The sequence below is a fragment of the Mesoplodon bidens genome (assembly GCF_964165515.1).
Source record: "Mesoplodon bidens genome assembly, chromosome: 2".
Lineage (NCBI taxonomy): Eukaryota > Metazoa > Chordata > Mammalia > Artiodactyla > Ziphiidae > Mesoplodon > Mesoplodon bidens.
Genome location: NC_138177.1, coordinates 74,162,753 through 74,190,605, shown reverse-complemented (window position 1 = coordinate 74,190,605; position 27,853 = coordinate 74,162,753). Strand labels below are relative to the sequence as shown.

At 39.0% G+C, this 27,853-nt stretch overlaps 1 protein-coding gene across 1 annotated transcript in view; it reads right to left on the bottom strand.

Annotated features, from left to right (window-relative positions):
- NUP210L (nucleoporin 210 like) overlaps positions 1 to 18,747 on the bottom strand; it is a gene marked incomplete at its 3' end in the record, with an annotated part of 73,395 nt that extends 54,648 nt beyond the window's left edge. Inside the window, exons 1-8 of the mRNA XM_081226237.1 lie at positions 18,658 to 18,747; positions 17,687 to 17,780; positions 16,982 to 17,132; positions 15,003 to 15,135; positions 13,940 to 14,098; positions 8,842 to 8,910; positions 8,123 to 8,229; positions 7,326 to 7,466 (exon numbers count right to left, since the gene is read on the bottom strand). Coding sequence (XP_081082363.1) covers positions 7,326 to 7,466; positions 8,123 to 8,229; positions 8,842 to 8,910; positions 13,940 to 14,098; positions 15,003 to 15,135; positions 16,982 to 17,132; positions 17,687 to 17,780; positions 18,658 to 18,682 — 879 coding nt within the window. The 5' untranslated portion in view covers positions 18,683 to 18,747. The remainder of the gene's footprint in view (positions 1 to 7,325; positions 7,467 to 8,122; positions 8,230 to 8,841; positions 8,911 to 13,939; positions 14,099 to 15,002; positions 15,136 to 16,981; positions 17,133 to 17,686; positions 17,781 to 18,657) is intronic.
- Between the last annotated feature and the right edge of the window lie 9,106 nt (positions 18,748 to 27,853).

Genomic DNA, 27,853 nt, shown 5'->3' with positions numbered 1-27,853 from the left:
ATGTATAAGAGGATAACAAATCATAAGCAAGTGAGGTTTATCCTGAGAATGCAAGATTGGCTTAATATTAGAGAATCAATCAATGTAATTAATTCACCATATTTAAAAGACTAAAAAAGAAAAACTATATTGATCACCTCAATAGAGGCAGAAGAGCACTGACAAAATTCAGCACCAATTCATGATGAAAATCCTCAATAAACTAGGAAGAGAAAGGAACTTCTTCAACCTAAGGATGAGCATCTACACAAAATCTACAGTCAACATCATACTCAACGGTGAAAGGGTGAATGCTTTCCACTTAAGGTCAGGAATAAGGCAAACATGTCTACTCTTAACAGTTCTATTCAGTATTGTAGTAGAGGTCCTAGCCAGTGCAGTGAGGCAAGAAAAAGAACTAAAAGGCATATTTATTGGAATGAAAAGAGTTAACTGTCTTTATTCACATATAACATAACTGTATATATAGGAATTCCTAAGGAATCTACAAAAAATTACTAGAATAAGTGAATTCAGCAAGCTTTCAAGATTCAAGGTAACATACAAAAAACCACTGTATTTCTATATACTAGCATGATCAAGTAAAAGGAGAAAATTTAAAAATACATGTATAGCTTAAAAACATAAAACAGGGACAAATTTAATAAAATATCTTCAAGACCTGTATGATGAAAACTATAAGACATTGCTGAAAGAAAATTTTAAAGTCCTAATAAGTTGAAAAAATATCACATTCATAAATCCTAATAAAAAATACCAGCAGGTCGGAGATGTCTGCAAAAGTGTCAAAGTAGGGAACTCCAAGAACCTGTCCCTCCATAGAAATGCAAAAAAAAAAAAAAAAAAAGTCAGAATTAACTTTGGAAAATACTCAAAAATACTCAAAGGTTTACAGCAACCAAATGTATGCCGAATCAAGAAAAAGGTGACTTTTTTTCATTTATATGTATATTTATTTATTTTTGGCTGAGTTGGGTCTCCGTTGATGCATGCGGGCTTTCTCTAGTTGCAGGGAGCAGGGGCTACTCTTCACTGCAGTGTGCGGGCTTCTCATTGCAGTGGCTTCTCTTGTTGTAGAGCATGGGCTCTAGGTGTGTGGGCTTCAGTAGTTGTGGCACATGGGCTCAGTAGTTGTGGCTCACGGGCTCCAGAGCTCAGGCTCAGTAGCTGTGGCACATGGGCTTAGTTGCTCTGTGGCATGTGGGATCTTCCCAGACCAGGGCTCAAACCCATGTCCCTTGCATTAGCAGGCAGATTCTTAACCACTGCACCACCAGGGAAGCCCCAAGAAAAAGGTGACTTAAGGCATTAAAGAAATTATTTGTCAAACCACTAACTGCCTACAAGCTAAAGGAATTGAGATTTTATAGCATACAGGTGACAAATAACACAATCTTCAACAAATAGTTTAGAAAACTCACTAAACATACAAGCAACTACAACCCACATCAAGCAATAACAACACACCCTGAGGAAAGGGAAGAATGTGATTTCCAAAGTTACCACATTATACAGTTGACCTTTGAACAATGTGGGGTTTAGGAGCGCCATCCCTCTGTGTAGTCAAAATCCATGTATAACTTTACAGTCAGCCCTCCATATCCATGGTATCACATTTGCAGACCAACCACGGATTATGTTGTATTGTTTTTGTTTGTTTGTTTGTTTGTTTTGCGGTATGCGGGCCTCTCACTGTTGTGGTCTCTCCCGTTGCGGAGCACAGGCTCCGGACGCGCAGGCTCAGCGGCCATGGCTCATGGGCCCAGCCACTCCGCGGCATGTGGGATCTTCCCGGACCGGGGCACGAACCCGTGTCTCCTGCATCAGCAGGTGGACTCTCAACCACTGCGCCACCAGGGAAGCCCTGGATTATGTTGTATTGTAGTATGTATTAAAAGTGAAAAAATGTATAAGTGGAACTGTGCAATTCAAACCTATGTTGTTCAAGGGTCCACTGTAATATCAAAATGTTAGCTTTTCAACAACAAAAAAATTATAAGGCATGCAAAGAAACAAGAAAATATGCCCCATTCATAGAAAAAAAAGAAATTAACACAATCGGTCTCTGAGGAAACACAGATATTGGACTTACTAAACAAAGATTTTAAATTGAAGAGCTAAAGGAAACAATGGACATCACTCCAGAAGAATGATGTTTCACCAAATAGAGAATATTGACGAAGAGACAGAAATTATAAAAAAGGAATCAAATGGATATTCTGAAGCTAAAAGTACGATAACTGAAATGAAAACTTCACTAGAAGACCTTCACAGCAGATTTGAGCTGGCAGAAGAAAGAATCAGCAAACTTGAAGAGAGGTCCATTGAAGTTATTCAGAGTAGCAAAAAGAAAAAAGAATGAAGGAAAATAACCAAGCCTTAGAGACCAGTGGAGCACGTCAAGTAAATCAATATATACAAAACAGGAGTCCCAGAAGTAGGGAAAGAAGGGTGCAGAAAGAATATTTGAAGAAATAATGTTGAAAATGTTTCAAATTTGATAAAAGACATGAACCTACAAAAATCAATTAAACACAAAAGAAGTCAGTAAAGGAAGAAATTAATTACCAAAAAACGTCACATAGAAACAAAAACCAAAACAGCAAAAGTCTTTCCTTATCAGTAACTGTTTTAAATGTAAATAAATTAAACTCTCCAATTAAAAGGCAGAGATTGACAGAATGGATAAAGAAGAACATGATCCAATTATATGCTATCTATAAGAGATTCATGTTAGATTCATGAATGAAAGTGAAAGAAGGGAAAAATATATTCCATGCAAATAATTACCAAAAGAGAGTTGGGAGAGCAGTCTATATTAATGTCAAACAAAATAGATTTTAAAAAATTGTTACAAGAGACAAAGGTCATTATAAATTGATAAAAGGGTCAATTCATCAAGACGATATAACAATTATAAACATATACCTACCTAACAAAAGAGCCCCCCATAAAATGAAGGAAAAATGGACAAAACTGAAGGGAGAAATGGACAGTTTTACAATAGTTGAAGATTTTAATACCTCAGTTTCAATAATGGATAGAACAACCAGAACAAAAGATCAATATGGAAATGGAGAACTTGACCAACACTATAAACCAACTAGACCTAGCAGACATATACAGAATAGTTCACCCCAAAACAACAAAATGCTCATTCTTCTCAAGTGCACGTGGAACATTCTCCAGGATAGGCCATATGTTAAGCCACAAAACAAGTCTCAATAAATTTAAAAACACTGAAATCATATGAAGTATCTTCTTCAACCAAAATGGACTAAAACTAGAATTCACATAGGGAAAACTGGACAATTCACAAATATGTGGAAATTGAACAACCCTCTAAACAACCAGTGGGTCAAAGAAGAAATCATAAAGAACATTAGGAAATTCTGAGATGAAGGAAAACAAAAATATAACACGCCAAAACTTACAGGATGCAGTGAAAGCAATGCTCAGAGGAAAACTTATAGTTGTAGACACGTGTATTAAAAAAGAAGACAGAGTTCCCTGGAGGTCCAGTAGTTAGGACTTGGTGCTTTCACTGCCATGGCCTGGGTTCAATCCCTGGTTGGGGAACTAAGATCCTGTAAGCTGGGCACAGTGTGACCAAAAAAAGAAGAAGAAAAATCTTAAATCAATAATCTGACTGTACAGCTAAAGGAACTAGAAGAAGAAGAGCAAACTAAACCTAAAACTAGCAGAAGGAAGGACATAATAAAGATTAGAGCAGGGATTTAAAAAACTGAGAGTAGAAAATCAGTACACAAAATCAACAAAACCAAAATTTGGTTCTTCAAAACAATCAACAAAATTGAGTTTAGCTAGAGTGACTAAGAAAAAAAAGACAGAATACTCAAATTACTAAAATCAGAAATGAAAGTGGGGACATTACTATCAACTTTACAGAAATAAAAAGGATTGTAAGAGAATACTATGAAAAATTGTCCACCAACAAATTAGACAACCTAGATCAAATGGACAAATTCTTAGAAGCACATCAATTAAAAAAACTGACCCAGTAGAAGTAGAAAATTTGACCAGACCTGTAGCAAGCAAAGAGATTGAATCAGTAATCAAAAGTTTCCCAGCAAAGAAAAGCCCAGGCCTAGATGGCTTCAGTTGTCAATTTTCACAAACATTTAAAGAAGAATTAACACCAATGTTTCTCAAACCTTTTTAAAAAAAAAGAAAAAAGAAGAAGAACAAGATGGTGAAGAAAAAAAGAAAAAGGAGGGAACTCTTCCTAACTCATTCTAAGAGGCCAGCATTTGCCCTGATACCAAAATCAAAGACATCACAAAAAAAGAAAACTACAGACCAGTATACTTTAAGAATATAAATACAAAACTCCTGAAGAAAACAATGGCAAACCAAATCCAGCAGCATATTAATAGGATTCTACACCATGACCAAGTGGGATTTTTCCCAGGAATTCAAAAGCAGTACGATATATAAACATCAGTCAATGTGATATACCACACTAGTAGGATGAAAGAAAAAAATATGCTTAAAGACATTTGAGAAAAATCCAACGCCCTTTCACAGTAAAAACACTCAACAACCAGGAGTGGAAAAGAACTTCTTCAATATGATAAAGGCCACATATGAAAACTCCACAGCTAACATCATACTCAATGGTGAAAGAATGACAGTTTTTGCCCTAAGATCAAGAACAAGACAAGGATGCCCACTATTGCCACTTTTATTCAATATTGTACTATAAGTTCTAGCCAGAGAAATTAGGCAGGAAAATGAAATAAAAGGCATCAAAATGGGAAAGGGAGGAGCAAAATCATCACCACTTGCAGGTGATATGATCTTATATATGAGAGATCTTATAGAATCCAGGAAAAATACTAGAGCTAATAAACTAATTCAGCAAAGTTGCAGCATAGCAGATCAACACATAAATATCAGTTGTACTTCTATACATTAGCAATAAACAAACTAGAAAGGTAAATTAAGAAAAAAATTTATTACAATATCATCAAAAAAGAATAAACTACTTAGGGATAAATTCAACCAAGAAGGTGCAGGACTTGTACACTGAAGACTACAAAATATTGCTTAAATAAATTAAAGACAACCTGAATAAATGGAAAGACATCCCATGTTCATGTATTGGAAGACCTAATATTGTTAAGATGGCAACACTCTCAAAAGTGATCTACAGGGCTTCCCTGGTGGCACAGTGGTTGAGAATCCACCTGCCAATGCAGGGGACACAGGTTTGATCCCTGGTCCGGGAAGATCCCACATGCCGCAGAGCAACTAAGCCTGTGTGCCACAACTACTGAGCCTGTGCTCTAGAGCCCGTGAGCCACAACTACTGAGCCTACGTGCCACAAGTACTGAAGCCCACGCGCCTAGAGCCCGTGCTCTGCAACAAGAGAAGCCACCACAATGAGAAGCTCACGCACCTCAACGAAGAGTAGCCCCCGCTCACCACAACTAGAGAGAAAAGCCCACGTGCAAAAACGAAGACCCAACACAGCCAAAAATAAATAAATAAATAAATAAAGGAGTAAGGGTGAGCTCAGATTTTAAAACGTAACATTTTTTAAAAGCAGGATTGGTGGGATTGAAGAATAATTGTAGAATAGAGTCAAACTGCCAGAAATACCATAACAAAGGATTTTAAAAATCACTGTGTATTAAATATTGTTCAAAAACTGGATATATTTTAATACTGAATATAGATCTATACCTGACCATAACTAATCCAAACACCATTCATTCATTTAACAAATACTTATTTGTATCAACTATATGTTTAGTCACTCAGATGTTAGGGCAACAGCTGTGAATACAGTAGGCATAATCTTTGCCCTTAAAGTTTATAATCTGATGAAAGAGGCAAATAATAACAATAAACTATGATGAATATTTTGATCTGAGAAGTTCAGGGAGCTCTAAGAACATATGAAAGGTGAAAACATGCCTGAGGAACCAACGTTAAGCTAGCCCTGTGCACTGAGTAGGGAGAAAGTGTTGTAGACAAAAGGAATTATATTTGTTTATAAAAAATGAAAATAAAATAGAGGCAAAAAGAGACAAGACATTTTTTAGAAACTGAAAGTTCAGTATGGCTGAAACATAAGAGAGGAAGCATGACAAGACCTGAGGTTGTTGTCAGGGGCCAATCATATAGAGTCACAAACTCAAATGCCTACAGGTATCAGGTAGATATTATAAACACAGCAGGCTAAAAAGTATAGTCTAAATGTTGTAGCCACTATCTCTTCCAGCTAATCACTGTCAGATTTTCATATAATCTAGAGAATCAGAAATCTTGGATTTTATTTGAAATTTCCCAATTAAAAAGAAACTTACACACCTAAATAAAAAACAAGATTACAAACCAAGATAGTCTGCAGGCCACCAGATTGTGATCTCTGTCATAGAGGGTCCTATAAAACTACATTAAGAAGTTTAAACTTTACCTTAAAATCAATGGGAAGCCACCAAAGGAATTTAAATAGTAAATACATAATAATTTTTGTAGTTTTTGGAACATCATTCTAGCCACGGACAATATTGGAGGTCGGAATATCAGTTTAGAAGCTACTGTGAAAGTCTAGGTGAAAGACAGCAATGTCTTCTTCACCTAGTAAGAAATGGGTTTGAGAGACATTTAGAAGAACTGACACGGCATTCAATAATGTACTGAATGTAGAAGGTGAAGGAGAAGGCAGAGTCAAGGGTGACTCTTGGGATTTTGTCTTAAACAGCTGGGCGAAAGGATCATTGCAGAAAAAGTAGGTTTGGGAGAGGGAAACAAATTTGACCAACAGTTAAAAATCAGATACTTACACATTTTAGAAGCATTAGAAACAGATTCATTTCTTATCCCTTTACCTCATAACTCCATTTCTGTTATTATACCATAAGAAAATTAACCAAAAGGAATAAAAATTATATGAAGATACACAGTTATGCCATTTACAAAGTAAAAAAAACTGTTAAAAATGCAAAAGTTCAAAGTTGGTGGCATGATTGAACAACTGGCATATTAACCCTTTGGATTTTTAAAATAGAAAGTACTCCTATGTGGACCTGATGACACAAGGAAACGTGCATATGAAATAATTTTTAAAGGACCCTCAAATGACATACATACACAATGACCACAAATGCAGATATATGCATTAACAGAAGTTGGAACAGAAAATTTGTAGAGGTATAAACTACTAAGTGTACTGTTTATTAGTTTATTTTGTGAAAGATAAAGGTGGGATATGCCACATATGTGCTTGCAAATCAACAAGTCAGGCAAGTCTGGTCAGTTCTCAGGATTCAAAGACCATCCTTTTAATTCCTACCTGGTAAATGATGGAAGTCAGGGATGCATTTATCACGACCACACCATCTTTCAGGGCTTTCACTACATTGTAAGATCCATTCACAGTAGTCAGCTGCTCTTCAAAATACTCTCTTGGGAATTGGTACATAATCCTGAGATTCTGAAAATCAGCCCAAAATCAACACAAACCTGAAGACATGCTTTTTCCCTAAAGCCATCTTAATCCCAAAGCATTAAAAAAAAAAGTGTGGCTATGCATTCTGGGGGTTAAGGAAACAAAAACAAAATCTTTGCTCTCCCTCACCAAATTCTAAGTTGGAAAGATGTCATTTTAAAATGGTACTAGTTTTTGAAAGATCCATTAATGGCAAGTAATCAAAAATAGGAAGAGTCTAAGCTTATGTAAATTTTAGTGTAATCTGTGCTATTCCATAAATTGACAGTTCTCAGGGGGGAAAAAAAAGGACACTGGAGAGTGACTACAACACTTCACATTTAATGGTCACACTATTACTCTCACCACTATAAAATTCTGGTGACCATCTCTGAAATGAAGTTGTAAAATGAGGATCCCCTCCAAAGTGTTATCATTGGTGCCAACTTCATCTCTCTTCTATAATTCTAACCAGATTATATCTTTTACTTCTGGTTTAGCATTTCTCAAGGATAGAACTATTTAATAATAATAAAGTAGTAACTTGCATTTCCAAAGGTAAAATCTGGAAGCAAAAGAAAAGAAGTCTTCCTAGCCAGAAAGATTGCCCACTCAAGGAGTTATCCTTAAAGGGTCTAGAAAAATACAAAAGAGAGACTCACGTCTGAAATATAGACTTTTGTGCTGCTTTTATCAAATACTTCTACTGTAATAACATACACCTGCCCCACCTCTAGACTCCAACGGTCTCCAGGTTGGACTGTGAAACCTGTACATAAATCAAGAAACAAAAATATTAGAAGAGGCCAACATTTTTCTACAATGAATTAAAAAATACAAACGTTAAAAAGCCATTTAAAGAGCAAAACTCAATAATAGATGGAGATGGTTTCCAAAGTAGATCCTTTAGTTGCCTCTATAAAATTGTATAATAATTTGGGGTTCCAAAGATCCTGGCTTAACTTAGCTCATCTCAGGTATAAAGGAAACACTCTCACTTATATCTGTATACAAATGCCACCCCACCCCCAAACCCACAATTTTGCTCATTTCTGATATGTCAGGCAAGATTTCAGCTGCTTTCAGTCAGATTCATTGTTTCATATGGCTTAAGGACATTAGGTTTCTTTTTTCCTTGTATAAAGTCTCTTTTTCTAACCCAACATTGTATTACATGGAGCTTCATGTTTTGTAACAACGTTTCAAGATGCTTTACTCTTGCAGATAGCATTTAACTGGAACAATGTGAGAAAACATGTCAAGTAAGGTTGAATTTGAAATTAGTTAAGTCTCAAAATGAAGCACTCTAGTCTTTAATGCACTCATTTCAGTGAAATACTTTAAGCTATTCAGCTTTCTGAAAATTATTATCTAAAAATACCTAGAAATCCAGGCTCTACAACATATATGGTGCAATTTGGGAGTCCAGACAAAGATCGCATGTGGACATCTTAATTTTTGCTTAAGGAAATTGTATGAGCTAGTTGGGTGAGAAGAGAAATATGAGTTACCAAAAATAAATAAATAAGCCCACAAATGAAAGCAAATAAAAATTCTATCTTTTATTATCCACTGGAAAGCAAAACTTAAATGTGTATATTCTGAGAAAAATCTGAGGGCTCAGCAATCACAGGAATCAGATATTCTTGAATTTAAAATATGAGGAAGATGAAATGAGAGAAAAAAGATCATGCTCCATGTTTTTAATATTCATTTAGCTGTGGAACTCTTTCCTCCTGCAAAATTCTTACATAGGAGCCCATTATGGAAAGCAGGAAAAGTGGCATTGCCCTGGCTAAAGAAATGGTCAGTGGTGGATGGAGAGGGAGGGAGAGGCATGACTTGCCATCCAGCCCAGCAACTTGCCTTGGGCTCTGCAGACAGTTTTAAAAACTACTAGTTGATCTTCTATTATCTGTGGCAATTCTTTAATACCAAAATGTCTTCTCTTTCCCACCGAAGATACTTCTAGGTCACACATCATACTACCCATTATTGCCTTTCGTTAAATTTTAGCAGGGGACTTTCCTGGTGGTCCAGTGGTTAAGACTCCACCTTCCAATGCAGGGGACTCGGGTCCGATCCCTGGTCGGGGAACTAAGATCCCACGTGCTGTGGGGCAATTAAGCCTAGGTCGCTGCAACTACTGAGCCCATGTGCTCTGGAGCCCCTGCGCTGCGACAAAGAGCCCGCCCTCCGCAACTAAGACCCAACGTAGCCAAAGAAGTAAATATTTTAAAAAAATTTTAGCAGAAATAAAAATTTATTCTGTTAGCCTATACACAATCTAATTAGTAATGTACTTTCCTCTCAAAAATATACTACATCCAAAAGCTAAGAAGAAATTATTTCTGCTCTGAGAAATATATTTCTGAAACGACTTAATGGAAAACACTCATTATTTCAAAGTACACTAATTTAGAAGTTCTATTAATTCAGTCATGCACTAGGCTGTAGTTTAGCACTACATTATCTATAGTGATAATGAAAGCAAAATATTTAATCTATTTCAGGGATCAAACTTTTAAAGCTGTCCCAGTACTCCAAATGAGCTACTAATATACATACAATTGATATGATAATTAAAATTACTTTTTATCTATTCATTAGAGCAAATCTTTTAAACACTGTAGGCAACTCTGTGCCAATCTAGGTTTGATTTTGATTATGTACTGTATTCATAAAATACAAGAGCTAGAAGGAATTCAGGAGTACATCATTCCTATCGCTTTTACAGACAAGGAAACGGATCTCAATAGGTCTCTACACCAGTTCATTCCTCCATTATCAGAATAAGATTATCTTCCTTTCATCTAATCCTTCCATCTGTTCTGAATCTCATTTTCTCTTGCCCCTCAGAAATCTTACTCCATCAGCTGGCCTTCTTTTCTTCCATATCTCTGCCATCTCTCTGTTTAACTTATAGACATATTCAAGTTTCTCTTAACTTAAAAAAGTTCCCATGCCTTTTTCAAAGTTCTACCTTTTTGCCTCCTTCTTTTTAAAGCCAAGCTGTTTTTATTGAAAAAGTGATCCAAGACTTACTGGTTACTACAGTCTTTCAGTCTTTATCTTAGTCTTTATCTCTGCCTATTTCACCTGAGGAACATTCTCTTTGTAAATTCCTCACTTGGTTATCATGAAACCTCTCTCCGGGTTTTCCTACTACTTTTTTTTTTAAGATTTTTTTGATGTGGAACATTTTAAAAGTCTTTATTGATTTTGCTACAATATTGCTTGTTTTATGTTTTGTTTTTTTGTCTGCAAGGCACATGGGATCTTAGCTCCCTGACCAGGGATAGAACCCACAACCCCTGCACTGGAAGGCGAAGTCTTAACCACTGGACTGTATTTATTTATTTATTTATTTATTTATTTATTTATTTATTTGGTTGGTTGGTTGTGCTGGGTCTTAGTTGTCGCAGGCGGCTCATTAGTTGTGGCATGCGAACTCTTAGTTGCGGCATGCATGTGGGATCTAATTCCCTGACCAGAGATCAAACCCGGGCCCCCTGCAGTGGGAGCACGGAGTCTTATCCACTGCGCCACTAGGGAAGTCCCTCTCCTATTACTTTTTTTGTTGTTGTTAATTTTTTTTTTTTTTTTTTTGGCTGTGCTGGGTCTTTGTTGCTGCACGTGGGCTTTTCTCTAGTTGTGGTGAGCAGGGGCTACTCTTCACTGTGGTGCGCAGGTTTCTCATTGCAGTGGCTTCTCTCGTTGTGGAGCATGGGCTCTAGGTGTGTGGGCTTCAGTAGTTGCAGCACACGGGCTCAGTAGTTGCGGCATGTGGGCTCTAGAGCATGCGGGCTTCAGTAGTTGTGGCTTGCAGGCTCAGTAGTTGTGGCTCGCAAGCTCTAGAACACAGGCTCAGTTGCTCCGTGGCATATGGGATCTTCCTGGACCAGGGCTCCAACCTTTGTCCCCTGCAGTGGCAGGCAGATTCTTAACCACTGCACCACCAGGGAAGTCCCCTCCTAGTACTTTTTAAACATTCTTTCTGGGCCTCCTTAAAGTTCGTCCTCTTCCTTATGAACCTTACAAGCTAACATTCCACAGTTCTGTCTTCAGCTCTCTTCTCCTCTCACTCTGTATATTCTCCCTAGGTGATTTTGTCTACAACAACAGCTTCAACTATCACCTGGCTATAAACTGATAACTTTCAAATATCTGTCTTCATCTTGAATCTTTCTCCTCCAGATGCATTTCTGCTTGGATGTCTATCCCACAGATACTTCAAGTTAACATGTGAACAACTAAACTAGTTTCCGTTTCCCCTAAACCTGCTCCTTCTTTTTTTTTTTTTTGCAGTATGCGGGCCTCTCACCATTGTGGCCTCTCCCGTTGCGGAGCACAGGCTCCGGACGCGCAGGCTCAGCGGCCATGGCTCACACGCCCAGCCGCTCCGCGACATGCGGGATCTTCCCAGACCGGGGCACGAACCCGCATCCCCTGCATCGGCAGGCGGACTCTCAACCACTGCGCCACCAGGGAAGCCCTGCTCCTTCTGTTATATTACCCATCTCTATGAACAGTGGTACCACCAGCCACCCTAAGGCAGGTGCTGGAACAAACTATGAATAGTCACCATCCATGTCAAGATAAATGTAGTGTATTTTAATAGTTACTGCTTTGGAATAAATAATGATATGAACTGAGAATATGAAAAAAGCAAATCATGATAAGTCTGCCTGGGGAATTCAGGGTAGTGCCTGACACACAGCTGGGGCTCAGTAGATATCAAATGTCTTAGTTTATTTTGTAGGTACTATTGTATTTGTTCACAAATGTCCTAGGCACCTTAAAATGACTAGAGAACAAACAACTTTGAACCAAACCTCTCCTGAGTGTTTTAGACAAATAATATAAGCAGCTAATTAACAAATACTATTCTACAAGAAATACTGTACCTTTCAAGACTGATAGTTCTTACTCAGAGTTAAGCCTACTAAGCCCTACATAATTACTCCCTCTCCTACTCTATTACCTCTTCTACTACTTTCCCCTTATTCTCTGCACTCAGCAGCAGTGTCTTCCTTGCTCTTCTGTAAACATGCCACACATGCTTCTGCTTCAGAACCTTTGCAATTGCTATTTCCTCTTCCTGGAGCTCTTTCATTGAGATATCTGTATGGTTCATTGCTCTGATGTGGCCTTATCAGAGAGGATTTCCCTAACTACCCTGAGTAAAATAGTCTGTATGCTTAGCACTTAGAGCAATGTTGAACATATAGTAGAAATTAATAGATATTTGCCGAAAAAATTAATTTATTTGAGATTCAAAGATTCAAAAATAGGGCTTCCCTGGCGGCACAGTGGTGGAGAGTCCGCCTACTGATGCAGGGGACATGGGTTCGTGCCCTGGTCCGGGAAGATTCCACATGCTGCGGAGCGGCTGGGCCCGTGAGCCATGGTCACTGATCCTGCGTGTCCGGAGCCTGTGCTCCACAATGGGAGAGGCCACAACAGTGAGAGGCCCGTGTACTGCAAAAAACAATAAAAAAAGATTCAAAAATAGGAAATATTTCAATATCAAACACTGAGAATTTTATGAGTTTTATGAAAATTTCAGTTTTCTGAGAATTTTAATCTTTATACTGTTTTATTTTCATTGACTATAGTAGAGCTCTATGTATCTCTCTTTGTTCAATCTTACAGAACAGGTTTAGTGAATTTTTAAAAATTTTATTTATTTATTTATTTATTTTTGGCTGCACTGGGTCTTCGTTGCTGCACGTGGGCTTTCTTTAGTTGTGTCAAGCGGGGGCTGCTTTTTGTTGCGGTGCGCGGGCTTCTCATTGCGGTGGCTTCTCTTGCTGTGGAGCATGGGCTTCTCATTGCGGTGGCTTCTCTTGCTGTGGAGCACGGGCTTTAGGCACGCGGGCTTCAGTAGTTGTGGCACACGCGCTCAGTAGTTGTGGCTTGCGGGCTCTAGAGAGCAGGCTCAGTAGTTGTGGCGCCCAGTCTTAGTTGCTCCCCGGCATGTGGAATCTTCCCGGACCAGGGCTCGAACCTGTGTTCCCTGCATTGGCAGGCGGATTCTTAACCACTGCGCCACCAGGGAAGCCCAAGTTTAGTGAATTTTTAAAAATTACTCTCAATTTAACAAATATTAATTAAGTAGCCACTTCAGACAATACCATCTTTTCTCAATTATTCATGTGAAAATAGGAAAGAACAAATTAAATAACATTTACACAAGTTCCTCCAACCTGTTTTCCCCAGTCTCCTATTTATAATTTGATTGAGGTTGCACATAAGCTCTGAAGTCAACAGATTCCAAGTTCCAACTACTCTTCTGTACGTACCCTTTGTTAGAAATTATGACAAAAATAATTTATAGTGCTTTGTTAAAAATAGAACCTATAGAAAATAAATATAGTAGTATTATAATCATGCTTAACTAATTATTTTACCAAGGAACATGTATAGCATGCTCAAGGAAATATAGATTGGCAGCGAAAACTTGAGCAAAAGGATACTTTTATGGATAAAGACAAGGTTAGTGTGGCCCAGTTGGACAGCAGTCACCATGGCTGTTTTCTCATCCAGTAAAGCCACTTTCCCAGGAAGAGACACATTACATGAAACTCTGTGGTTTTGCAATTCCAGTGTATAATGTTCCAGGGGAAATTTCACCTCTGTAAGACATGAAAGATACATAAATGTAACGAGGGCAGCCATTCCAACGGACAATGGTGTGTTGTTGGATTATAAGAGGAAGCAGGTCTAAATAAGAGTACAATCTGCTTTTAATTTCCCTCACTATGATGAATTTCTACATGTAGCCATTTTGAGGAGAATACTATATAAGTTTATTGTTGGTATTGCTTATATTCTTAAAACTCAGTGAACTGAGAGTAGGAGGAGGGATCCTCACTAAAGTAAGTAAAGGACTAATGCTAATGGAGCAAACGCACACTTTATAAACTCAGTGGGACTTTGGGGGTCAATAGAGTATTAAGTTTTTTTAGTTAATGAACTGAGTTTCTCAATAAACACCTTTTGCAAAGATCATTCAAGTCCCTTCTGGTAAAGTTTCTTCACTTGCCCTCTAAAAGCTAGTAAACTTTTGGTTGTTGTTTTAATAGACAATACAGATGTCTATGGGCACTGAAGCTAAGCAGCATTAGCCTGTTTAAGACATGGAGACTATCTCTGCTCAGTATTAGCTCAAGTACAGCAATTAAGGAATATAGCTGATCTTTGAACAATGCAGGGGTTAGAGGAACTGACACCACCCCCCCAACCCCTGACCACCATGCAGTTGAAAATCCGCATATTAGTCAACCCTCCGTAACCCCAGTTCTGCACTCGCGCACTCAGCCAACCACACGTCGTATAGTACTGCAGTATTTATTGAAAAAAATCCGTGTATAAGTGGACCTGCACAGTTCAAACCCGTGTTGTTCAAGGGTAAACTGTACTTTATCACAAAATCTAAAGACAGAAAGAAGTATTTTGCATACATAATGTGGAGCTGCTTCTCTTGTCAGCAGAAAGGATTTGGGAAATGTTAGTCTTAGGAAAAGGTAAGATATTTACCTGTCATTCTTCCTTGAACCATTTTTGCAACGCGATATTTAATATATGCTCCTACTAAGAGATAAATATCATGGGATGGTATAAGAAACACATTCTCTAAAACAAGCAGAGGTATCGATGCTGCTGCCACTTTCTAAAAGAAGAAAGAAAAAAACACAAAGTTTCCATAGGCAAAATCCTCAAGGTCATCCTCCTCGTTAAAGTTTACTTTTAATAAGTTTCTTCTAAAATATTTTATCAAGATTTAAAAAATGCTTTCTTAATCACAGATCATAATTTCAGTTAGCCTTAAAAAGTGATCATGGGACTTCCCTTGTGGCGCAGTGGTTAAGAATCCGCCTGCCAATGCAGGGGACATGGGTTCGAGCCGTGGTCTGGGAAGATGCCACATGCTGCGGAGCAACTAAACCTGTGTGCCACAACTACTGAGCCTGCGCTCTAGAGCCCACAAGCCACAACTACTGAAGCCCACGGACCTAGAGCCTGCGCACCTAGAGCCCGTGCTCCGCAACAAGAGAAGCCACAGCGATGAGAAGCCCGCGCACTGCAAGCAAGAGTAGACCCTGCTTGCAGCAACTAGAGAAAGCCCGTGCACAGCAACAAAGACCAAACACAGCCAGAAATAAATAAATTAATTAATTTTTAAAAAGTGATCATGTCAGCTCAGTGCTTTGTGACCACTTAGAAGGGTGGGATAGGGAGGGTGGGAGGGAGGGAGACGCAAGAGGGAAGAGATATGGGAACATATGTATATGTATAACTGATTCACTTTGTTATAAAGCAGAAACTAACACACCATTGTAAAGCAATTATAGTCTAATACGGATGTTAAAAAAAAGTGATCATGAATATTAATACTATATTAAATTTCTAAGTCACTCAAACAAAGAATAGAAAATGACAAGCTTTCTAAAGGAGAAGAGAAGGTAAATAAAAAGGCACTATGCTAAAATGGAAAAAGGTAAGACTTAACGGTATGCCATGGAAACTCTTTTAACCAACTTCCAGTGAACTGAATTAGATTAAGTTACTCTATATCCCTTGTTGAACGTATTGATTCTTGGGAAGGCTTACCCAATACAAGGTTAATAGGCTGCTCTCTAGATGTCCACACACCTTCCTGCCACTTGAATTAAATGCTTACCAAAAGACATTTGTTTTTCCCAACCCTGTTTATGTCAGTTGCACTTTTAATTATAATTACATTAAAAAAACATTATATGAAAAGAGTTGTTTCTATAAAAATTTAAATGTTTTGAAAAGAAGTTAAAGGTAAGCTGCTAAAAGGTACTGCTATCAGATTAGGTGTAGGTGAGAAATGTAAAAGACTGGGGAAAAATCCTTGAAAAATATAGACTCCTGCACTCAAATTGTTTCACACCTGTGTAATTTTTCACTTGACCATAAAATAAAATGAAAAATGAAAAAAAAAGAAACTAGAAGCTGTAATTTATGCAAGAACAAGTATGTATATTTCTAACCAGTGAACTCACAGCCAAAGTTCTTGGACCTACACTTCAAAGGATTGGTGAATAAAATGCAGTTACATGTTTTAAGAGAAAATGTCAGTTGTAATTGGGTAATAACATGTTTAAGAAAGACAAGTTTTTTTTTTTAATTTATTTTTTTTTTACGTGGGCCTCTCACTATTGTGGCCTCTCCCATTGCGGAGCACAGGCTCCGGACGCACAGGCCCAGCAGCCCTGGCTCACAGGCCCAGCCGCTCCGCGGCATGTGGGATCCTCCCGGACCGGGGCACGAACCCGCATCCCCTGCATCGGCAGGCGGACTCTCAACCACTGCGCCACCAGGGAAGCCCAGAAGACAAGTTTTAAAAAAAAATGTTTACCCATTTCAAATGACTTTTTCAATTGGCCCAAGTCATATCAGGTTAGAGGGCTTCTACTAAGAAAAACATAAAAACTATATATTCCATAGGCAAGACTATTAAATGAAAGTTTATAGCACAAACATTTTACCTTATAGAATGGTTCAGAAATTCGAACTTTTACAACAGCAGCACCAGTTGTAACCCCAGACACCAAAATCATATCTCCTCTTTTCTCTTCCTTTTCCATCTCAGCTATATACACAGGGGGAGAATATTCTGCTTCAGCGTATTTCAAAATCCTAAAGAGATAAAATAAGGTTTGTTTCTAGTAAATTAATGAGTCTTCTTCCAAAAGGCTCTGAGAGACTTTAAACATAATCTCTTCAATGTCTATATAGTGTCAAAAGTTTTAAATTTCCACAAGGACTAGATAGAAGAAAAGTACTTAATATGCTTCTGGCTAAAACTGTTGTAGGACTAAAACTTGCATTGTCTGAGAGCTATTACTTGGTACTGAAGACAAAATTTCATACTATTATCCACTCACTGTATTTCGGCATGCGTAGATAGCTTGAACAATAAAACTGGCAGAAGATACACCTGACAAATAATTGTACAGTCCTGAGCTCATGAACTCCTCTGCAGTGGCTCAAATTAAACTATCATAAAGGTACCTAAATCCATGCCATATGTCATTCTACCAAAGACATTTCCCCCTGATAAATTTATCTGTTCCAAAAAGTTCCAGATTGAAAGATTATCAAAGCCCACACAAATGATTGCTGTTCAGTGTGGTACCCAAAGGCAGATGTCTCCTTCAAAGTCAGATGGTTATGTTTGATTTCAAGGTTACCTAATTTTGCTAGACAGTTCTTCTCTTGCTGATTCATTATCCTGGGCAATGCTCCACTCAAACATCATCCCTGCCAAAGTACTAAAAGTATTTCCTGTAGAGCAAGCCAAAAGCAGACAAGACAGAATCACATATTCAAAAATATTCAGGTATCTTTAACAAGAAAGGGAAACCTAACTAGAAAATTATTTTTAGGCTTCTTTCATTAACAAATAGAAGCACTATCATTAATGAATTAAAACACAAATACCAGGAAGACCCCTACACAAACAATGTAAGTACTGTTGTCGTATAAGCCTTCTAAAAGTGAAAAGGACTCAAGCTGATTAAATTCTGGTTGACAAAATTATGGCACTCTTTCTGTTCCTTTCAACATAAAGGCCACCTTATAGTCTACCTCAGGGTTGACAGGTATCTCTAAATCCTGATCCCTTCAATAAAAATTTTTATATAAACTAGAGTTCAATATTTCTAATACATTAATTTTTCAGATTTAAAAAATCACTCTTTACTAGTTTACAAAGAAAGAAGCAATGCATTTAAATGTTCTCTTTTTTACATATTACATTAATATAGTATATTAAAAGCATGTAAAATCAGTCTCAAGAAAGAGAAACTTAAAATTATAAAACTTTTTCACAGGTTTACATTTAATTTTCCTGGCCTATAGAAAGCAGACTGATCAAAACAGAGCTAAAAATAAATTCCAAAAAATATTCTTAATTGTTGATCTAGGAACCATTAGAACTCAGTGGCAGGATCTGGATTTTAATTAGGAAATTTTAATGAAAGTATGTAGCTAATACATCAAACCATACTCAGAATTATTAATTCCTCATGCACATGAACTTCATATGAGAAAATAAATATTATTTCCAATCTACTTTTATCTCTCAAATTGCTATTTCCAAATGCTAAACACAAAGGTGTTTATTCTATTTAATTTTGTTGAATCCTTTGACATTCTTTACCTTCAGCATCCAATGCCCTCACCATCAGTTCCAGTGGTGAATCATCTACATAGAGTTCCCGGGTTCGAGATATAATTTCAATGCTGTCTATCACATCAACCTTAACATCGCAGCGCAGTTCACGGTCAGTCACTACAATGAACCCCAAAACTGAGAATTTAGTTCAACAGGTCATGAATCTTTTAAATGTCTCATACATTCAGGAGCTTATTCTAAATACTAAGAAAAAGAAAGGCTGTAACAGTTCCTTTCAACCTGTGGAAGAAAACAGCATAGCAACAAAATATAAAAGCATCTGTTTACAAAAAGAGACACTAGACTAGTGATTCCCAAACACTGATCTATAATGATGTTTTCATTCATCCATGGAAAAATGAGAAAAATAAGAATTTTAAAACAGTAATAAAATTAAATATATTCACTTCAAAGGAATATACTTTATCCTTACATTCTATATTACTTTTTTTAAAATTCATTCATTCATTCATTCATTCATTTTTAGCTGTGTTGGGTCTTTGCTGCTGCCTGCGGGCTTTTTCTAGTTGTGGTGAGCCGGGGCTACTTTTCACTGCTGTGCGCGGGCTTCTCATCATGGTGGCTTCTCTTGTTGCCGAGCACGGGCTCCAGGCACGCAGACTTCAGTAGTTGTGGCACGTGGGCTCAGTAGTTGTGGCACACGGGCTTAGCTGCTCCATGGCATGTGGGATCTTCCCGGACCAGGGTTCCAACCTGTGTCCCCTGCATTGGCAGGAGGATTCTTAACCACTGCACCACCAGGGAAGGCCCTGTATATTACTTTTGAAGTGTTAAAAAAAAATTTTTAATGAAATTATGGTAAGAGTAGATTTTAAAAATATATTTATTTAGGAAAGTAAGAGGGTGGCAACCATATGTCAGTCCTGCCTGCCAATAAATTTTTCTCTCTCACTTTCTTTCTTTTTTTTTTTTTTCCTGGACCGTGAGATTAAAAAGCCTGAGAATCAGGGGCTTCCCTGGTGGCGCAGTGGTTAAGAATCCACCTGCCAATGCAGAGGACACGGGTTGGAGCCCTGGTCCAGGAAGATCCCACATGCCGCGGAGCAACTAAGCCCGTGCGCCACAACTACTGAGCCTGCGCTCTAGAGCCCGAGCGCCACAACTACTGAAGCCTGCGTGCCTAGAAGAGCCCATGCTCCACAACAAGAGAAGCCACTGCAATGAGAAGTCCCTGCTCGTCGCAACTAGAGAAAGCCTGCGCACAGCAATGAAGACCCAACACAACCAAAAAAAAAAAAAAAAGTGAGGAAGGGGACTTCCCTTGTGGTCCAGTGGTTAAGAATCTGCCTTCCAATGCAGAACACACGGGTTCGATCCCTGGTCTGGGAAGTATGATCCCACGCGCGGCGGGGCAACTATGGCTGTGTGCAGCAACTACTGAGCCTGCGCGCTCTACAGCCCGCACGCGCCACAACTAGAGAGAAGCCTGTGCGCCGTCACAAAGATCCAACACAGCCAAAATAAATGAATAAAATAAAGATGTTAAAAAAAAAGATAAGTGAGGAAGGAATGAGGGAAAGAGAAAATCATCATTAGAACTCTACAGTAATAACTGCTACAGTCAAGATTTATAGACAAATGCAAAAACTAGTGGATGAAACTTTAAAGAGAAACAGGGTATATCAAAGTATCTCCCCCAAATATTTATTAGTTACTGTGGTGGTATTTAATGTATGTCCACAAATTCTTTGACACACCTCCCTCCAGGAGGTGAAGATTAATTTCTCTTCCTTTGAATGAACTGAACTTAGTGATCATTTTTAATGAACAGCATATGGAAAGAGAAAAATGGTAACTTTACAGTGGATAAACCTGATAGGCATTACCTTAACCAAGTGATCAAGGTTAAAATCACTAGTGATAAGTCATGTTGATATCATGTACCCCCTGATATAATGCAATAAGAAGGCCTCTTCACTTCTGAGGTTTTCCTTCTAAAAATCTATAACAAAAAAAGTGTCAAGGTCATGAAAGACAAAGAAAGGCTGAGAAACTGTCACAGATCAGAGGAGACTAAGGTAAGATAACAATTTAGTTTAGTAATGTGGTATCTTGGAGTGAATCCTAGAGCAGAAAAAGGACATTAGTGGAACATTAGGGGAGACTGGGTGAAGGGTATATGGGAAATCTTTGTACTATCTTTGCATCTCTTCTGTAAATCTAAAATTATTTTAAAATAAAATGTTTAAAAAATTAAATTAATCTTCTACTTGATTAACATTTAACTGAAGGGACTTCCCTGGTGGCTCAGTGGTTAAGAATCCGCCTACTAATGCAAGGGACACGGGTTCGAGCCCTGGTCTGGGAAGATCCCACATGCTGAGGAGCAACAAAGCCCGTGTGCCACAACTACTGAGCCTGTGCTCTAGAGCCTGTGAGCTACAACTACTGAAGCCTGTGTGCCTAGACCCCGTGCTCTGCAACAAGAGAAGCCACTGCAATGAGAAGTCCACGCACTGCAACGAAGAGTGGCCCCCTCTCACCACAACTAGAGAAAGCCCGTGTGCAGCGACGAAGACCCCATACAGCCAAAAATAAATAAATAAATAAATCACTGAATTTAAAAAAAAAAATTTAACTGAAGAGCAGAACCTGAAATTAAAAGAATTGAAGACCAAGATATGAGACCTATGGACAAGAACCAAGAGAAGTTGAAATCTCACAGAATCTGCTAGTAGAATATACCATTAAGGAAGTCTTCCACGGATGGCAAAGGAAGGAAAGAAGGGTGAGCTTAAATAATATACACTAGATAATCAGGCATTGGATACTATAGCATCAATTAAATGCAAAATTAAATTCTTATCTTCTGTGGAGAAATGTGAAGTAGCTGTGACCTTACATAAATAATACAAAAAACCTTGTATACATAATGCCTATCCATCTGACTACTTCAGTAGCAGAAAGCTTTTCAATATAGGGTCATTGACCATAAAGAAAAAAAATTACCTTGTATGACATAAGTAAATTTAGAGTGATTAGGAGAAATATCAAACATTTAACTTACCTGCTTTTAAAGATAAAAAGAAACAAATAACTTTAGTAAGTAATATAATGAATATTCTTATTTACATGTCCATATTACTTCAGGTTCATACAGTAATGAGGTAATAAAGAAAAATTTATGAGGCAGAGAAGAGGAGAGGTGATCCAGGAAGAAGGAAGGAGAAAAAAATAAGAGAATGAAGACAAGACTGAGAGAACCAAAGGGATGCAGTGCCAGAGGCAAAACAGAGGGAGCAGAAATAACAAATATTTCTGCCCTGATTCTCAGATTTATCCTAGCTTCCAAATCAACTCCTCTTGATTTTATGATTACAACCCACTGCAGCAAATAATAAGTATTTACTTAACGTTAACCACATGCTGAGCACAGTGCAAAACGTACTGATCACCCCATTCTACTCTCTCCACCGAAATCATCCAGTTGTCCAAACCCTTTCTTCATCCTCCATGTGAGCTTTTTTACCTAAAATTATACCCTCATCTCCAAACTCCTCTACCTGTCCTGTACCTAAGGTTGAAAATCTAGATATCCCACTACAAAGAGACATATTCATATATTCATAGACTACCTCTGGAAGGATACAGAAAAGTGGTTGTCTCTTGGAGAAATGAGATTAGAGATTTACTTTTAACTATATAAACTTATATATATATATTTTTTTTTATAACCTTTTATATGTTTTAAAGATTTTAGCAAAGGGAGGTAACACCTAGTCAAAACAAAACAAACAAAAAATCAAAAGAAATCTGGCACTCTTACCAAATAGAATATGCCCACCTTGTCTCTCACCTCTATCCATTTTCTCTGTCATAACCACTAATTTTCTTTAGTACACTATCACCAAAAACATCATAAACAAAATCCTAAGCACCTAAACACCAATGGAGTGCTTTAATCTTTTAACCCTTATAGAAGCCTTATAGTTAGTAGGCAATTCAATAAATATTTGTCAAACAAATGAACAGTTTCTCTTAAAGCATGCTATTCCCTTTCAAAATGTCCCTTCCCCCACCTCCCGTTTCACCGTACCAGTCAGTTCCCATTCAGATGAGAATGCACCTGGTAGGACACCAAGACTGCCATTCATTACTGGGAGTCTCCATCACCTATTTACACAATTGTATTAATAGCAAAATTGGGAAAGTTGATTTGAAAGATATTTAACTTTGGAATACTTACAAGTCAGATGAAACAAAGCTGAGAGCCAGATTTGACATTTTCCCTAGCAGTTATGTGAATGAATCTTTCAATATCAGAATGAATTCATGTAGTTAAGAGTAATTACATTAAAAATAGCATATGTGACCAAAGCAATGCTTTTTTTCTGACCTTGATATCCTTCTCTATCTATTGTAGCTGCCCTGCATGATATGGTCCTCAAAGACTCTCATCTTTGAGATCTCATATTTCATTGATTCTAAGACACTCATTTTTTTTACATTTTAACACCTCTGAAATTGGGATTTTATAACTGATGACATCTTAGAATTGTCAGCCAGGCAGCAGTCATGACATAGTTGTCATTGACTGCATATGTGAGAACTTTAAAAGGGCCAACATCAAACTTGCAGAATGGCTATTAGTAGTTGGAAGAAAACATGGTGAACAATGGTGGAGCACTCTTTTTCCTTTGGAACCAAATGGTTAAAGAGACAGGGTGGGAAAGGTGGTGACTCAGATGTGCTAGGAACCTTTTCAAAGCTGGAGACAAAAACAGACCAGCTCTATATAATTGCAAAGCTAACTTATGAGCCCAATACTAATACCTTTTAGGTGGTTTTGGTTTTAATTGATTCTTTTAAGAAATGCTACGTCACTAACAGTCTCGATGGCACATAAGACGATGTTGTGGGGATAGACACAGACACTGATGATTCCCAGTCAAAAAATGATTCAGATGAGGCAAAATGTTAAATTTGTCTTAGGAATATTTTACCCAGTTAATTTTATTTATATTTTCCTTTTTATCAGGCATGAGAGTGATACATAATAAAAATAACCATCTAAGTCAAAGAATTCTTCAGTAGGTATAAAGTAAAAATTCTAAGTGAAGAAAAGCATAGTTTAGTTGGCAATGTTGTTCTTTCTTAGTGGTGCATTAAAAATAGCTTTACAGGGGGCTTCCCTGGTGGCGCAGTGGTTGAGAGTCCGCCTGCCGACGCAGGGGACACGGGTTCATGCCCCGGTCTGGGAAGATCCCACATGCCGCGGAGCGGCTGGGCCCGTGAGCCATGGCTGCCTAGCCTGCGCATCCGGAGCCTGTGCTCCGCAACGGGAGAGGCCACAACAGTGAGAGGCCCGCATACCGCAAAAAAAAAAAAAAAAAAAAAAAGCTTTACAATAGATGGCATCTTCAATAATAAGAAATATGGTATACCAAACGTCTTGAATTTCTCTTTAAGAATATAGTATAGATATATAACTTATCAAAATATTTAAAAGCCATACATTGGGACTTCCCTGGTGGCGAGGTGGGTGAGAATCCGCCTGCCAATGCAGGGGACATGGGTTCGATCCCTGGTCCAGGAAGATGCCACATGCCGCAGAGCAGCTAAGCCCGTGCGCCACAACTACTGAGCCTCCGTGCTGAAATTACTGAAGACCGTGAGCCTAGAGCCTGTGTTCCGCAACAAGAGAAGCCACCACAGTGAGAAGCCTGCCCACCACAACAAAGAGTAGCCCCTGCTCGACGCAACTAGAGAAAGCCCACGCACAGCAATGAAGACCCGATGCAGCCAAAGAGAAATAAATGAAAAAATAAGTAAATAAAAATAAAAGCCATACAGATATTTCTGGCCTATCAATATGACAATATCAAGTGCCAGAAACTCAGGGATACAAAGAGCCCTGTTCTGATTTTGGATACAAATAGTATTTCTCTTTTTTTAATTTAATTTAATTTATTTATTTATTTATTTATTTATTTTTTGGCTGCATTGGGTCTTCGTTGTGGCGCGCGGGCTTTCTTTAGTTGTGGCGAGCAGGAGCTACTCTTCATTGTGGTGCGCGGTCTTCTCATTGCGGTGGCTTCTCTTGTTGCGGAGCACAGGCTCTAGGTGTGTGGGCTTCAGTAGCTGTGGCACACAGTTTCAGTAGTCGTGGCTCACGGGCTCTAGAGCGCAGGCTCGGTAGTTGTGGCCCACAGGCTTAGTTGCTCCGCGGCATGTTTGGATCTTCACGGAGCAGGGCTCGAACCCATGTCCCCTGCATTGACAGGCGGATTCCCAACCACTGTGCCACCAGGGAAGTCCCACAAATAGCATTTCTTAATGCTGCTCTGGTCTAAAATAGACTAGTGCAGTGCTTCCCAAACTTTAGTCTGTATGAGAATCACCTGGAGAGCTTGTTAAAAATACAGATCCCTGGGTTCACTCCAGAGATTCTGATACAGCAGATCTAAGGTGGGGCCTGAGAATTTACATTTCTAACAAGCTCCCAGGTGACGCTGATGATGCAGGTGCTAGATTCATAGATGACACTTTGAGAAGTACTAGTTTTTATACTGCCTTTTGCCTCACTCAGGACCAACCTCAGACCTTAACACCCAAGCTAGTTCTGATAAATAGTTCCTTCCTTTCACCATTGATTCAAACAACCAGAGTTTCCACTCTGTATCAGGCACCATGCCAGGGGCTGGATGTACTAAAAAAAAGAAAAAAAAAAAAATCACAGAATAGGATGCCACAATTGCAGGAACCCTTTTTTCTACCTCATCATTTGAAGCCAACACCGTCTCTGTTAACCATCTATAAAAGATATCAGATTATTCTACTCTTGATGAACTGTTACATAGTGTGTTTTGTCTCAGCATACCTATCTCTCGAGCAAGAATAATACTGCTGAGGCGTATTGGTTGGGTAGATTCAGCAACGAGCACAGCTTTTTGGGAACATAAGGTGCCATTTTCATATAAAGGCTCAACAGTTACTGCATCATGATGGGTGGAATGCCTGCCAGAATAAAATACATAAGAGTATGAAATAAGAATGTGGGTTAAAATTAACTTTTGGTATAACATAGACTCCTATAGTTTTTCCATGTTACATACTACCAGGTGTATTTAAATGATTCTTTAAAGTAGAAACATTGCTTAGGGATACAAGATTTAAGTGGGAGAGGCTGATCAGAACATTTTCCAGTGATCATGATCCCTTGTGCCAAGTTACATTCCTCCCTCAATATTTAAAATAAGATTTTTACTTTCTTCCCTCAGTATATAAAAATAGGATTGATGTTGTTTTTCCAAAAATGAGAGACCTGGCTTCTCACACTCTGAGGAATGGATTTCCTCCGATCCTAGAAACTGGGCTGCTGCTTTCTAAGGTGGAAATGTTGCCCAAATTATGAGGTGTGAGTCCAACTCAAAATACAATTTAAAAAATCATTAATATTTTTAGATGGATGGAAGGAATGGCTTTCAATGCTAGAGTCATGCCTTCCATCATCCTCAGTCAGGAAATAAATCACAGTGCACCATCATATAAGCCTGATTCCCTTGTACTTCCTCATAAAATGCGAGGTGAACTTCTTACACTCTGGACAAACCTTAGTGCTTCTCTTAAGTGATGGTAAAGGGAAATCTACTCCAATTAGGATGAGCCCTCTGATACTTTGGAACCCACTTCCGTTAGGTTCCCTCACACCTTAGGGAACCACACCACCTATGTTTGGGTCCTCTCACACCAGAAAATCATGTCTTTCCACCACCAGTCAGAAAGTTATCCCCCCAGAGTTGATTACCCCAAAGTTGAGTGTACACTTTGAGAGGACTCTCATATAAGGGGGAAACATAATATTACAGGCAGATCTCATCTCCACCCAAAATACATCTTTTCATATTACAAGAAGTTTATACTTCATGGTGTCTATGCCTCAATTCATTCATCTGTAAAATGGGAATAATAATATTTCATAAGACTGTAAAAACCAAATGAGTTAACACATGCAAAGTGCTTAGTTAAGTATGCAATAATTAGTTGTGTTTTTACACTGAAAACCCCACCTTATTTAGTTTGTAGAGAACTCACAACCTAAGCCTCTCTAGCCTCTCAATAAATTTCCTCACACCTTGGGAACTCCCTCTCTAGCTGTTTACACAGAAAGTTCTTCGCATTGGGTAGCCATCAATGCCTGAGGCCTCCAACACGGGGCTTCCTTGAGCCCTGATAGCTGTTCACACAGTGACTACCCCTCCCAACACACAATAAGAAGGCCAGTCTCACACCCTAACTGCTCATATAAGGCCCCACACATAAGCTGAAGACATCCCACACAACGAGGACAGGCCACTTCAGAAGGGCTGGCCACTGCACTCCCACTGACACCCCACTCCCAGCCCCTACGGGCAAGGGGCTCTTCAGGCCGAGTGACCGCAAAGCATTCCTGTGGCGTCTTCGGTTGAGGAACCCCTCCCATTCTTCCTGGGTGGCGTTGGGGGTGCATACCCTCGTGACCCTCCACCCCTCACCAAGTGTAGCAGCCCCGCTGCGCCTCCAGCAGGAAAGGAACCCGGCCTGGCTCCCGGCCAAAGGGCAATAACACCTGTGGCACGTTAAGTTTGTTGGCCCGGGTTCCAAGCAAAAAGAGAAGCAGCAACAGGAGGCGCTGCAGAGGCAAGCAGAACAGTCTGTCGCTTCGTGGCCCGGGTGATCCAACAGCCTTCATGGCTACTGCCAGCTCTCGCTTCCCGCTCAACTACAGCCGCCCTCAGCCCCAACGTCAGCCAATCCGCAGGCTGGACGTCATCAGGAGGCGGGCCCTCGTTCTGCGGGGAATTATGGGAATGTTTTTATGAAGCGCTCCAGCAAGCCGTTATGGAAACTTAACGGCACAAACCCAGCTACCCACTTAAAGGGCTACTTTCTTAAATATTGAGTGGCAGATTTTTTTAATAGTAAAGAACAAGCAGAGCAGTCTAAAAAAATAATCTCTGGGCTTCCCTGGTGGCGCAGTGGTTGAGAGTCCGCCTGCCGATGCAGGGGACACGGGTTCGTGCCCCGGTCTGGGAAGATCCCACATGCCGCAGAGCGGCTGGGCCCGTGAGCCATGGCTGCTGAGCCTGCGCGTCCGGAGCCTGTGCTCCGCAAGGGGAGAGGCCACAACAGTGAGAGGCCCGCCTACCGCAAAAAAAAAAAAAAAAAAACTCTCACAGCA